This window comes from Chiloscyllium plagiosum, unplaced genomic scaffold, assembly GCF_037043375.1.
Source record: "Chiloscyllium plagiosum isolate Xiang-an unplaced genomic scaffold, Cpla_swu_hap1 HiC_scaffold_5, whole genome shotgun sequence".
NCBI lineage: Eukaryota > Metazoa > Chordata > Chondrichthyes > Orectolobiformes > Hemiscylliidae > Chiloscyllium > Chiloscyllium plagiosum.
Window position 1 is genome coordinate 124217612 of NW_028270143.1, and position 14996 is coordinate 124232607.

The following is a 14996-nucleotide window of genomic DNA, read 5'->3' on the forward strand; positions in this document are numbered from 1 at the left end:
TCTCCCCTTGAACACCTTCACAACAAGGATACCTGACACAGCCTTTTCAACCTAGCCTTGTCGCAAAGACCCAATCATGGGACTATTCTGGTGAATGTCCACTGTACCTTTAAAGGGCTGTCACATCTTTTATAAAGGTAGAAATATGACTTTTTGTTTAGTTAATTAGTGTGGTGGTCAATCATTAGGACAAGGCTGCAGATTTTCTTTAACAAAAAGACAGAAATTTCTTATACAGAAGTAGAAATGAAGAAAAAAAGCCATCTGAATACAGAAGCCAGTTACAAGGATCTAAACCACACAGCAAAACGAAGCACTATTTCCAGACACTCAAGACTGGAGAAATTACACCCCTATCTTAACTCCTTACATTTCTTCTTAACTTACTTTTCACACAACACCAGGTTATAGTCCAACAGGTTTATCTGAAAGTACAAGCTTTTGAAGCGCTACAGCTTTGTCAGGTAGCTAGTGGAGCAAGATCATAGGACTCAGAATTCATCGCAAAAGATCATAGTGTCAACAACTGATACAATACAACTGAACAATATATTGTATCCACTTTATCCACCCCAGTCCAACAGTGGCACCTCCACATCATAGTTTATTTTTAGTAGCATTTTTTGCCATGGACTGTAGAGACAATTTAATGAGTCCTTTGCAAGCCTGCCAACATAACTTTTCACACATTGCCAGTACAAAATCATCAGATTTCTCACTTAACTCTCCAAGTTTGGAAATTTCACAAACTAAGTCAATCCGATGGGGCTGATGTTTTCCTGAATGGCCCTGTATTCCTTCTAGGAAAGAAACTAAGTTGGCTTGTGATGCAACCCTAGTATCTTAAGAGTCATAGAGATGTATAGCACAGAAACAGACCCTTTGGTGGAATTCATCAATGCTGATCAGATATCCTGAATCAATCTAGTCTCATTTGCCAGCACTTGGCCCATGTCCCTCTACACCCTTCCTATTCATATACCCATCCAGGTAATTTTTAAATATTATTATTGTACCAACCTCCATCACTTCCTCAGGCAGCTCATTCCATACATGCATCACCTTCTGCGTCAAAAGGTTCCCTCGAAATCTTGCCCTCCTCACCCAAAACCTATGACCTCTAGTTCTGGACTCCCCCCACCACAGGGAAATGGATAAGGTAAATAGACAATGTCCAGAACTAGAGAACATAGGTTTAATGTGAGGGGGGAAGATTTAAAAGAGACCTAAAGGGCTTTTTCATGCAGAGGGTGGCGAGTGTATGGATTGAGCTGTTAGGGGAAGTGGTGGAGGCTGGGACAATTACAACAGTTAAAAGGCATCTGGATGAGTACATGTTCTCTGAAACGATCTGCAAGTTGGCATCTTCCAATGGCGGAAGATGAGGCGTTCTTCCTCCAGGCATCATTTTCCAAGTCGAAAGGCCAACTTGCGGATTGTTTCAGAGAACATCTCTGGGAAACCCGCACCAACCAACCCCACCGCCTAGTGGCTTAACATTTAACTCCCCCTCCCACTCCACCAAGGACACCTGGAGGAAGAATGCCTCATCTTCCACCTTGGCACCATGCAACCATATGGGATCAATATAGATTTCACCAGTTTCCCCATTTTCCCTCCCCCCACCTTATCCCAGTCCCAAGCCTCCAACTCGGCACCGCCCCAAAACGTCACTCTCTCAGGTCAAACACTAACTTTGTTAGTGAACCCATCGACAAAGGTGGCACCATTCCTTACTTTTTGGAGGCTCAATGCCAACTCTTGAGCACTTCTTCCTACCTCCCCGGGACCCCACATCCGAGCATCAAGCCATTGTTGCCAGGAATGTCATCAACCTCATTACCTCCAGAGAACATCACCCCCAATGCCTCCAACCTTATAGTCTCCCAAAACCGTACAGCCCGCTTCTACTTCCTTCCCAAAATCCACAAACCAGATTGTCCCAATAGACCCATTGTATCAGCCTGTTCCTGCCCCACCAAACTCATTTCCATCGAAGAAGGAAGTCATGTCACCAGCGATGTTTTGGAAGGTGGCATCATCTAAACAGAAACAGCATAACCAAAGGAACTGGGAGAATGGGACGGAATCCTTGCAGGACATGGAATGTGAAAAGGTGGAGTGAAGGTAGTTATGGGAATCAGCTGCTTTGTAGTGGATGGCAGTGGACAGTTTATTTCCCGAAATGGAGACGGAGAGGTCAAGGAAAAGAAGGGAAGTGTCAGAAATGGACAGTGTGAAAGAGACAGAGGGGTGGAAATTGAAGGCAAAATGAACAAACCTTTCAAGATCCAGGCATTAGAGTGTTTCCTATGCACTGTGGTTGACAGGGTCCTCAACCACATCTAACCTATCACCCGTGCCCTTTCCCCTTCCCATTACTCACAACAGTGTATTCGGGTGCCCGTTGTCCTCACTTTTCATTCCACTAGCCTTTGCATTTTAAGGAACATCCTCCACAATTCAGACAACTCCAACAGAACGCCACCAACAAACACATCTTCCCCACTCCCCCAATTACTTTTCGCAGGGATTGTTCCCTCCAGGGCACCCTAGTTCATTCCTCGACCACTAACACTACTCCCTCTTCCTACGGCACCTTCCAATGTAACTGCAGAAGGTGCCCCTTCACCTCCTCCCAATTCACTGTCAAAGGCCTGAAACAGTCTTTCCAGGTGAAGCAGCATTTCACCCGTACCTCCTCTAATCTTGAGTATTGTATTCACTGCACCCAATGTGGCCTACTCTACATTAGGAAAAACAAATTCACACCAGGTGACTGCATTACAAATGCACACCAGGTGACTGCATTGCAGAACATCTCTGGTCAACATGCAAGCAGGACCCTGACTTGCCCGCAGCTGGTAATTTTAACACAGCGCCCTGCTCGCATGCCCACCTATCTGTTCTCGGCATATTGCAAAGTTCCAGTGAATCACAGAGCAAAGAGAAGGAACAATATCTCATCTTCAAATTAGGCACTCTACACCCTTCTGGGCTCAATGTCGAGTTTAACACCTTCAAATTGTAAACGCACTCCTATTCTTTCCCATTCTTTTAGCTTCACTTGTTACATTCTCTGACCCCATGACCTCTCTCCCCTCAGCCTACCCAAGTAGGACTGCCTGTTTTTTCCAGTCTGGCAGTTAGTCGCATCATTATTTTGCCATTTTCTCACATTCCAATTACTTAATGTGATTTATCAACATCCTTTCTCCACCAGCATTGCACACAACCACTCCCTCCACACCATTACATAAATGCTGCCTCCTCCACACCAGCACTGATGAAGAGTCAAGTAGACTTGTAATAGTAGCTTGCTTTCTCTCCATCGATGCTACCTGACCCGCTGTGATCTCTAGCATTTTTTATTTTTAATACAGATTCTACCATTTGCAGTAACTTGCTCTTACATGTTTACCCTAGTTTTTTGAACTATGTAAATATCTTTCCATGAACATAACAGGGATCATTAGTTTCATAAGTTAAAAAGATATAGAAGCAGAATCAGATCATTCGGCCAGAGTCTGCTCCGCCATTCGACTATGGTTGATATGCTCCCCACCCCCTTATTTCCTGCCTGCGCCCCTTAATCCTTCAATCCAATTACCAATTAAAAATCTAACTTCTCTTCAAGTTTACTCACTGCCTCAACATCCACTGCACCTTCGGGTAGAGAATGCCGGTCCGCCCTCGAAGGCGAGACCGTCGGCAGAACCTCCGGATCAAACCCGGCTGAGCTACCCGGCTTAGAAGTCTCAAAGTCGGTATGAGCAGTCAAGTTCGCTCCCATCACAATTTGGACCGCTTGCCAATGTTGGAAATGCATGAAAGCCGGCCTGAACACGGGGGGCCGGTCCGCTCTTTGGGAGAAGTAGTTTCTCCTCAACTTAGTCTTATGACAAGGGGTAGCAAATTTAAAACAATGAGCTCTCATCCTAGAATGTGGGAAGCATCCTCTCCATGTCTACTTCATCCACACCTTTGATCATCTTGAATACCTCAATTTGATCTCCCCTCATTCTTCTAAATTCCAGAAAGTATAGGCCTAAACTGTTCAATCTCTCTTGATATGGCAAACCCCTCACCTCTGGGATCAATCTAGTGAACCTCCTCTGAACTGCTTCCAAACCCGCTATATCTTTCCTCAAATAAGGGGATCAAAATTGTGCACAATAGTCCAGATGCAGTCTCACCAATGCCTTGTATAGTCACAACAGTACTTCCTTAACTTTATATTCTATTCCTTTAGCTATAAAAGCCAACATTCCATTTGCTTTATTATCTGCTGTACCTGCATGCTAGTTTTATGTAACTCATGAACGAGAACACCCAGATATCTCTGCACCTGAATACCCCGAAGTCTTTGCCTTCCCATTTTTCTGGCCAAAATACATGACCTCACACTTATCCACGTTAAACCCCATCTGCCACATTTGGCCCACCCTCCTAACTATCTATATCTATTTGTAAGGTTCTTACTTCCTCATTGCAATCTACCATCCTGCCTATTTTTGTGTCATCTGCAAATTTGACTCGGGCCAAATCTGTCCTCATGTTATTATATATCCTATGTAATTTCCTTTGTTTAATTCTGGAACACCAGCATGAAACTCCACTTTCTCACTCCCAAACAGTTGATAGTTACTTGCTCTCTTGGAGAATGCTGAATTTAGTCATTGTTCCAGAAAGATAAGCGAACTTGTCAGAGCAGTAACCCATACCCACTATTTTGAAATTAAGAAAAATTGTCCATCTTTTGTCAAAATATTACCTTCAAAGACTGACACGCATGCAACCCCCATGGTTCCTCTGAACCTGCAGCAAGGTTAGATCTGTACCATCAAGTAAAGGTTGCCTCTTCCCCCTCCTTCTACCAAGGTACATCAACTCACACCTCTATATATTAAACTCCAACTGCTTGCAAGGATCCATATCATCCTTGCTGCTTACTACTCCTCCAAGGCTGCTATTGCTGGCAAATTTTGAAATTTATTCTTGTCACGTCCACAACAGGTATTTTATTAAGTGTCTGTAAAATGAAAAAGCATTTCGCATTTACAGATCCATTTTAATGTTTGTGCTTCAATTAAAATTTGAGAAGTTGGTTTAAACAAACCTTTAAAGAAAAGGATGTTGCCTGGTATGGTAGGAAGATCGTATGAGGAAAGGCTGAGGCACTTGGGGCTGTTTTCATTGGAGAAAAGAAGGTTTAGGGGTGACTTGATAGAGGTGTACAAGATGAGTAGGGGTTTAGATAGGGTTGACCATGAGAACCTTTTTCCACGTATGGAGTCAGCTATTATGAGGGGGCATAGCTTTAAATTAAGGGGTGGTAGGTATAGGACAGATGTTAGGGTTAGATTCTTTACTCAGCGAGTCGTGAGTTCATGGAATGCCCTGCCAGTAGCAGTGGTGGACTCTCCCTCTTTATGGGCATTTAAACGGGCATTGGATAGGCATATGGAGGATAGTCGGCTAGTGTAGGTTAGGTGGGCTTGGATCGGCGCAACATCGAGGGCCAAAGGGCCTGTACTGCACTGTATTTTTCTATGTTCTATGTTAGTTTACTGCATTTCCACATGCAGTTATTCAAGTAAAGACAATGAAGTTATTAGCTGAAAATACAAAGAATACGCATAGGCAAGGATAAAACACATGCAAAGATGAAAGTAACGTCTGTCTCTAAGACTGTTACTTAGTGTCATCAATTCAGAGCTATGCAGCACGGAAACAGACCCTTTGGTCCAACTCATCCATGCCAACCAGATATCCTAAATTAATCTAGTCCAAGTTGCCAGCATTTGGCCCATGTTCTTCTAAACCCTTCCTATTCATGTAGCATCCAGATGCCTTTTAAATGTTATAATTGTACCAGCCTCCACTACTTCCTCTGGCAGCTCATTTCATACACACACTACACTCTGCATGAAAAGGTTGCCTCTTAGGTCCTTATAAAATCTTTCCTCTCTCACCTTAAACCTTATGCCCTCTTGGACTCCCCCTCCCTGGGGAAAAGACCTTGGTTATCCATGCCCCTCACGATTTTAAAATCTTTTATAAGTTCACCCCTCAGCCTCCAACGATAGAGGGAAAACAGCATCAGCCTATTCAGCCTCTCCCTATAGCTCAAACCCTCCAACCCTGGCAACATCCTTGCAAATCGTTTCTGAACCCTTTCAAATTTCACAACATCCTTCCTATAGCAGGAGACCAGAATTGATCGCAGTATTCAGTGGCCTAACTAATATCCTGTACAGCCGCAACATGACCTCCCAACTCCTATACTTAATGCACTGACCAATGAAGGCAAGCGTACTAAATGCCTTCTTCACTATCCTGTCTACCTGTGACTCCACTTTCAAAGAACTATGAACCTCCACTCTAAGCACTCTTTGTTCAGCAACACTCCCCAGGACTTTACCATTAAGTGTATAAGTCCTGCCCTAATTTGCCTTTCTAAAATGTAGCACCTCACATTTCTCCAAAGTAAATTCCTTTGCCACGCCTCAGCCCATCGGCCCATCTCATCAAGGTCCCATCATACACTATACCTCCAATAAGATCATGACTCCACACTCCCTTCTATCTTTAATAACCTTTCACATCCTTGCTTATCAAGTATCCATCACCTATGCATTAAAAATATTCAAAAACTCAGTTTTATAGAAACATAGAAAATAGGTGCAGGAGTAGGCCATTCAGCCCTTCGAACCTGCACAACCATTCAATATAATCACAGCCGATTATGCAATTTCAGTCTCACATTCCTGCTTTCTTGGCATATCCTTTGATCCTTTTAGTCACAAGGGCCATATTCAGCTCCCTCTTGAACTTATCTAATGGTCTAGGCCCAACAGCTTTCTACGGTCAAAACTTCCACAGGTTCACAACTCTTTCAGTGAAGAAATATCTTCGTCATCTCAGTCCTGAATGGCTTACCCCTTATTCTAAGGCTGAGACCCATAGTTATGAACTACCCCAACATTGGGAACGTGCTTCCAGCATCGAGCCTGTCCAGTGCCATCAGGATTTTGTGTGTTTCTACAAGGTCCCCACTCATTCTTCTAAATTCCAGTGAGTACAAGCTCAGGCGATCCAGTCTTTATTCATATTTCAGTCCTGAAATGCAGATTGAAACAGATATAAACTTGAGTACGCTTGATAGTGTGGATATTTCCCCATGTGGAACAAATTAGTACTGGAAGGGACAGTATAAAAAGGGATATTCCAGAGATGGAAAGAATATTTTTCAGTCAAAAGTTGTGGCACATGAATCTGTGAAATTCTCTTCCCCAGATAGCAGGTTCCTTGAATATTTTCAAATACAGAAGTAGCTAGATTCTCAATTAACAAGGAAATCAAAGGGTCCAATAGGTAGTCAGGAAAGTGGATTTGAGGCCACAATCTCAATGGTGGAATAGCCTCCAGGGCCTGACTGGCTCCTAATCTATATTCTGTATGCATTTTGGAAAAGCAGATCTTAGTAGGACTTATACACTTAATGGTAAGGTCCTAGGGAGTGTTGCTGAACAACGAGACCTTGGAGTGCGGGTTCATAGCTCCTTGAAAGTGGACTCGCAGGTAGATAGGATAGTGAAGAAAGCGTATGGTATGCTTTCCTTTATTGGTCAGAGTATTGAGTACAGGAGTTGGGAGGTCATGTTGCGGCTGTACAGGACATTGGTTAGGCCACCGTTGGAATATTGCCTGCAATTCTGGTCTCCTTCCTATCGGAAACATGTTGTGAAACTTGAAAGGGTTCAGAAAAGATATGGTAAAAACAATGACTGCAGATGCTGGAAACCAGATTCTGGATCAGTGGTGCTGGAAGAGCACAGCAATTCAGGCAGCATCTGAGGACAGGCATATGAGCTATAGGGCGAGGCTGAACAGGCTGGGGCTGTTTTCCCTGGAGTGTCAGAGGCTGAGGGGTGACCTTATAGAGGTTTACAAAATTATGAGGAGCATGGATAGGATAAATAGACAAAGTCTTTTCCCCGGGATCGAGGAGTCCAGAACTAGAGGGCATAGGTTTTCACGCAACTTTTTCACGCAGAGGGTGGTACGTGTATGGAATGAGCTGCCAGAAGGATGTGGTAGAGCCTGGTACAATTGCAACACTTAAGAGGCATTTGGATGGGTATATGATTAGGAAAGGATTGGAGGAATATGGGCCGGGCGCTGGCAGGTGAGACTCGATTGGGTTGGGATATCTGGTCGGCATGGACGGGTTGGACCGAAGGGTCTGTTTCCATGCTGTACATCTCTATGACTCTAAAGAATTTAACAGCTATCTAAACTAAAACCAATGCCATTGGGATAGAAAATTGCACGAGACATCAGGCATTAAATCTAGAATACACGCACTACTTTTACAGAGTTCTCCAAATGATCAAAGGCTGAAATGTCATGTTGCGGCGACAACAAAAGTGATAAGATGTAATTATGCTCTTCCTCTTTCCATCAAGAATGTGCCAGGAAACAACTGGAACGCCAGTGGATACAGCTGCATCATCCACATTTCAAGAACAAATGATATACAATCACCATGGATCTACCTTAACAATACTGCAACTGATATGGATCGAAAGAAATTATAAAGTTCCCAGACACAAACAGCAGAGGTGAAAGGATGAAAGCATGCAGCACTTCCTTGCTGACTTTGTGACTGCGATCCACCCACGAAAGGATTCAGTCACTTGGCTCTGTAAATTATTGTTATGATAGGTCACAGGAAAAACAGTCAAAAATCACGAGTAACAGTTTTCTGACGATACAAAGCAATTACAAAATCAATTGGTCAATTATTAATTATTAATGCCAATAAGTTTATACCCACAAGACTTTAGCAAGGAATTTAGTCAAAAGACACAAACCAGCCAAGCTGCAAATGCAAAATAAATTTAGAGAATGTTAAAGAGTTAAGTACCTCCTTAGGTGAAAGTTGTCTATCCAAATAATATGTGGGAATACCTAGACACTGATAGTTTAAAAAATACTTACTCTTTATGCCTTGATTAAAGTAAAAATCACACAACATCAGGTTATAGTCCAAAAGGTTTAATTGGAAGCACACTAGCTTTCAGAGCGCTGCTCCTCAACCACCTGATGAAGGAGCGGCGCTCCGAAAACCTGTTGGACTTAACCTGGTGTTGTGTGATTTTTAACTTTGTACACCCCAGTCCAACACCAGCATCTCCAAATCTTGATTAAAGTAGTACACGGTCAGGGACAGGTCAAAATGGAGTATCCTCAATAGATTTTAATAACAGCAACATAAAAAAAAGATGAACTGCAAGTTCTGTGCATGACACTGGAGGTTAGATCGAGGGGTTGTCTTTCAGGTGGGGGTGATCAGAAAGATTTGCCTGATTCAATAAAGGGATTGCTTTCATATTTTTTTAAAAACGTTAACAGTATACAAAAAAACATAACTAAAGAATCAAAGGTGTCTCTTTGTTCAGTTTGGGATAAAATTTGTACTACAACTACTGCTCTCATTAACTTAAAATGATTCCACAAAGAACTTAGAAATGTCAATGGCAGGAAGGTCATCAGATATGGTTACAAATAAGTGACGGCGATTACAGATTGATTAATTGCACTTCCCAGTTTCAACATAATGTGCGCAAAAGTCAAGAGTTAATTAATTAACCAAAACTATCAAAGCAAATTCTTCCTGTTCTTTCCACCCATGCAGTACACAAAATGTAATCTATTACTCGGAGATATTTGTGCTCCTCTAATACTGACTTCATCCATCCTCAATTTTTATTATTCCAAAGTTGGTATCGAGATTCTGAGCTTAGATTCCCTTATTAGTTTTGTTTTTGCATCTCTGAACTTTAAGTCACTGCTGAATATGTGTTTCCTTAACCCTCTGAACACATTTGCCAATATGACTTGTCAAGTACACCAGATGATTAAAGTTTCTTAATATTACTACATTTCCTTTGATACAAGTTCCAAATATTTCTTGCTTAATACTTTGAATGTATTAGATAAGGTGAAAAAGAATAAGAAAAACTATTTGCAGGTTGATTATCCAGTGGTTATAAATTGATCAGAAAAATAGATAGGAATTAGAATTTCCTGACGCAAAGCAAGATACACGATATTATTGGTGCGCCCCATCGATTAATTTAAATAACTGGACTGGTTTTGTTTTTACATAGCTGATTATTCTGGTGACTTAAGAGCTATTTATGTCTGCCTCAACACTAGATAGAGAATTTCCCAAGAATGGTCAGTTTCAGAGTCAGTATCAAAACAAATAGTTTGGCTTGGCTTCACACAGACTATCAATAAATTGGAAGTTTCTGCATTTAATCCACCTATCATTTACCAAAAGCTCTCCCTGTAAATATGCTTCACTAAATGAAGCCAACATATGATCAGAAAAGTTCAGCAAATCAGCTTCTCAACTTCCAATGTGATATTTAGTCTAAGGGCACTTATTGTTTAAATTTTTTTTAAATCGACTAAAATATTTTTAATGCGTTAGTTACCCAACATGGACTTAAAATGGCAACCCGGAGATTAAGTGTTCCATTGTCTACCAGTTGAGCTGCCCAAACTTTGTAAAAATACCCTATACAGCACAAATCTTTTTGTGATTAAGACCTCATCATTCCATACACGTACCACCCTCTGTGAAAAAAAGTTGCCCCATATCTTTCCCCTCTCACCCTACATCTATGTCCTCTAATTCTGGACTCCCCCACCCCAGGGAAAAAACTTTGCTGATTTACCCTATTCCATGCCTCCCATAATTTTGTAAACCTCTATAAGGTCACCCCTCAACCTCCGTCGCTCCAGGGAAAACAGCCCCAGCCTGTTCAGCCTCTCCTTATGCCTCAAATCCTCCAACCCTTGCAACATCCTTGTAAATCTTTTCTGAATCCTTTCAAGTTTCACAACATCTTTCCAATTGGAAGGAGACCAGAATTGCACACAGTGCAATTCCAACAGTGGCCTAACCAATGTCCTGTACAGCCGCAACATGACCTCCCAACTCCTGTACTCAATATTCTAACCAATAAAGGAAAGCATATCAAATGCCTTCTTCACTATCCTACCTACCTGCGACTCCACTTTCAAGCAGCTATGAACCTGCACTCCAAGGTCTCTTTGTTCAGCAACACTCCCTAGGACCTTACCATTAAGTGTATAAGTCCTGCTAAGATTTGCTTTCCCAAAATGCAGCACCTCGCATTTACCTAAATTAAACTCCATCTGCCACATCTCAGCCCATTGGCCCATCTGGTCCAGATCCTGTTGTAACCCTCTTCGCTGCCCACTACACCTCCAATTTTGGTGTCATCTGCAAACTTACTAACTGTACCTCTTATGCTCGCATCCAAATCATTTATGTACATGACAAAAAGTAGAGGAGTTTGTGAGACAAGATTTCCCACGCACAAAGCCATGTTGACTATCCCTAATCATCCTTGCCTTTCCAAATACAAGTACATCCTGTCCCTCAGGATGTCACCATCTATTTCCCTACAGTCTATATCTTCCATATCCTTTTCCACAGTAAATACTGATACAAAATACTCATTTAGTATCTCCCCCATTTTCTGCAGCTCCACACAAAGGCCACCTTGCTAATCTTTGAGAGGTCCTATTCTCTCCCTAGTTGCCCTTTTGTCTTTAATATATTTGTAAAAACCCTTTGGATTCTCCTTAATTCTATTTGCCAAAACTATCTCATGTCCGCTTTTTGCCCTCCTGATTTCCCTCTTAAGTATACTCCTACTTCCTTTATACTCTTCTAAGGATTCACTCGATCTATGCTACCTTCTTTTTCTTAACCAAACCCTCAATTTCTTTCGTCATCCAACAGTCCCTATATCCACCAGCTTTTCCTTTCACCTTAACAGGAATATACTTTCTCTGGATTCTTGTTGTCTAATTTCTGAAGGCTTCCCATTTTCCAGCCATCCCTTTACGTGCGAACATCTGCCTCCAATCAGCTTTCAAAAGTTCTTGCCTAATACCGTCAAAACTGGCCTTTCTCCAATTACTTCAACTTTTAGATCTGGTCTATCCTTTTCCATCAATATTCTAAACCTAATAGAATTATGGTTGCTGGCCCCAAAGTGCTCCCCCACTGACACCTCAGTCACCTGCCCTGCCTTATTTCCCAAGAGTACGTCAGGTTTTGCACCTTCTCCAGTAGGTACATCCACATACTGAATCAGAAAATTTTCTTGTACACACTTAACAAATTCTTCTCCATGTAAACCCTTAACACTATGGCACTAAGTTAAAATCTTCTACCATAACCACCCTATTATTCTCTACAGATAGCGGAGGTCTCCTTACAAATTTGTTTCTCAATTTCCCTCTGACTATTCAGGGGTCTATAATACAATCCCAATAAGGTTATCATCCCTTTCTGCTGGTGTGAATCTTTTGTTCAAGAAGGGCAACAGGGATCATGGACTTCCATGATTCAGCCCATCGAGTTCATACCAACACTCACAGCATCTCAGTACCCTGATCCTACTCATGTAACCCTATATTTTTTGGCTAATCCACCTAGCTTGCACATCCCTTGACACTATGGGAAATTTAGCATGGCCAATCCACCCAACATGCACATCTTTGGACTGTGGGAGGAAATAGGAGCACCCAGAGGAAACACACATACACATAGGGAGTGTTCTAAGGAAGGGTCACTCAACCCGAAACGTTAACTCTGACTCAGCTCCACAGACACTGCCAGACCTGCTGAACTTTTCTAGCAATTTCTATTTTTGTCTCAGACGTGGGGAGAGTGTGCAAACTCCACACAGACAGTTGCCAAGGGTCCCTCGTGCTGTAAGAAAGCAGTGCTAACCAATGAAACACCGTGCAGCCAGGATAAACTAGGTAATTAGAGACCAGTTAGTTTGACATCAGTAGGAGGGAAATTATTGGAAAAAATTCTGAGGGGCAGGATTTGTCATTACTTGGACAGGTGGGGATTGATCAGTGATAGCACAGATTTGTTAGAGGGTGATCCTACCTGACTAAGTTAATTTAACTGAATTTTTAGAAAAGGTGACTAAATAGATCAATGAGAGTATTGTAGTTAATGTGGTGTAAATGGACTTCAGTAAGGCCTTCAACAAGGTTACACATGGAAGGCTGGTCTAAAAGATAAGAGTTCATGGGAACTAAGGCAAGTTGGCAAACTGGATCCAAAATTGATATACAAACAGAAGGAAAAGAGTGATGATGAAAAGTTGGTTTTGTAACATTAAGGCTGTCCCCAGCAGTGTACCACAGGGGTTGGAGATGGGACTTGTCCATTAATGACTTCGATGTGATTACAGAAAGTATAATTAGTAATAATAGCAAGATATAATTTGCAAATGACACAAAAATTGGTGTTGTTGATAGTGAGGATGCTAGTTTCAGGCTGCAGTCTGACATTAATCAGCTGGTAAATTGGGCACTATTAGAAGGATATGATGGCAATGCAGAGGATGCAGAGGAGATTCACCAGAGAGTTGCCTGGGATGTAAAGTTTCAGTTATGAGGAGAGACTAGATAGACTGGGTTTATTTTACTTGGAGCAGAGAATGATTTGACTTAAGTATACAAAATGATGAGAGGCATAGACAAATCAGATCTCTTCCCCATAGTGATGGAAAAGGTTTAGAGATATATGAGTCAAACGCAGGCATGTGGGACTGATTCAGCTTTGGAAACCTGGTCAGCATTGACAAGTTGCGCCAAAGGGCCTGTTTCCGTGCTGTATAACTGTGACTCATGGCAGACGTGCCTATGATCATAGGACATAAGTTTAAGGTGACGAATAAATGGTTTAGAACATATCTGAGAAAAATACATTTCTCCCAGAAGTTTGTCAATACATGGAACATGCTGCCTGACAGAATAATTAAGGCAGGTACTCTCAATATTTAAGCAGCATTTGGATGACCACTTAAAATGCCAGGAAATGGACCAAGTGCAGGTAAATAGGATTAGTGCAGTTTGTTGGTCAGCATAGACATGTGGGGGAGGGCTTCTTTTTTATATAAAACACTTTTTTTTTAAATTGCTGCATCATATGAAAGCAAATACAAATATGCAAGATTAATGCCAAGTTTTCAATTTTAAAACCTGGCAAGTCACCAAATTAAAAGCTTCAATTTTCAACATTAACACTTATTCAATAACACTGGCTTGAACACATGAACAAGGAGCAGTTGTAGTCAATTCAGCCCACCAGGCCTGCACTGCCATTAAATACGATAATGATTAATCTCATCTCAGTCTCAACTCCACTTCCCGCCCATTCTCCATAACCCTTCAATCCATTACTAATTAAAAATTGATCCATCTCCTCAAATTTATTCAGTGTCCAGGTGTCCACTGCACTTTGCAGGAGTGAATTCCACAGATTCGTATCCCATAGATGAGAAGGAATTACTTCTCATCTACTTTAAACTTGTCATTCCTTTGTCTAGAATTATGACCTCTTGTTCTAGATTTCCCATAAAACAGCCACTCTAGTCTACATTTCCAAACCCCTTTAGCATTTTACTCTCAATGTTACATCCAGGTTGTTCCTATTTGCTTCATTATCCACGCATGTGCTGACACATATTGGCAACAGAGGTCGAGTCATGTCTTACTGGCATTGTGGCACCACCTGAACATACATAGGTTTTGGTGGCCATCTTTGGTAACACATTGAGAACACGTGTTCCACTTTCCCACTGGTTAACAGTAAATAATAATAATACCCTGTCACTCACCTCCCTAACCCCACTCTGATCAGAAAATTAATTAAAACTTCAGTTTACAGAATTAAATATCTTCAACAAAATAAATATTGATATCTTACAAGCCAAAAAGAAAGTACTTACAGGTCAATGGATCTAGACAAAATGGCAGACAATGTCAGTAGAATACAGCCAAATGGTCCAATCTCAAACTAGAATGCAAGAAACAAACACAACAATTATCTTCTTTTCAAGCTGCTCAAACAGCGT

The 14996-nt window shown here is 41.6% G+C and overlaps 1 protein-coding gene across 2 annotated transcripts in view; it reads right to left on the reverse strand.

Annotated features, from left to right (window-relative positions):
• mindy4 (MINDY lysine 48 deubiquitinase 4) overlaps window positions 1-14996 on the reverse strand; it is a 188263-nt gene that overhangs the window by 63139 nt on the left and 110128 nt on the right. For both annotated transcript variants that reach the window (XM_043690847.2, XM_043690846.2), the window contains exon 13: window positions 14871-14938. In XM_043690847.2, the coding sequence (XP_043546782.2) occupies window positions 14871-14938 (68 nt within the window). The remainder of the gene's footprint in view (window positions 1-14870; window positions 14939-14996) is intronic.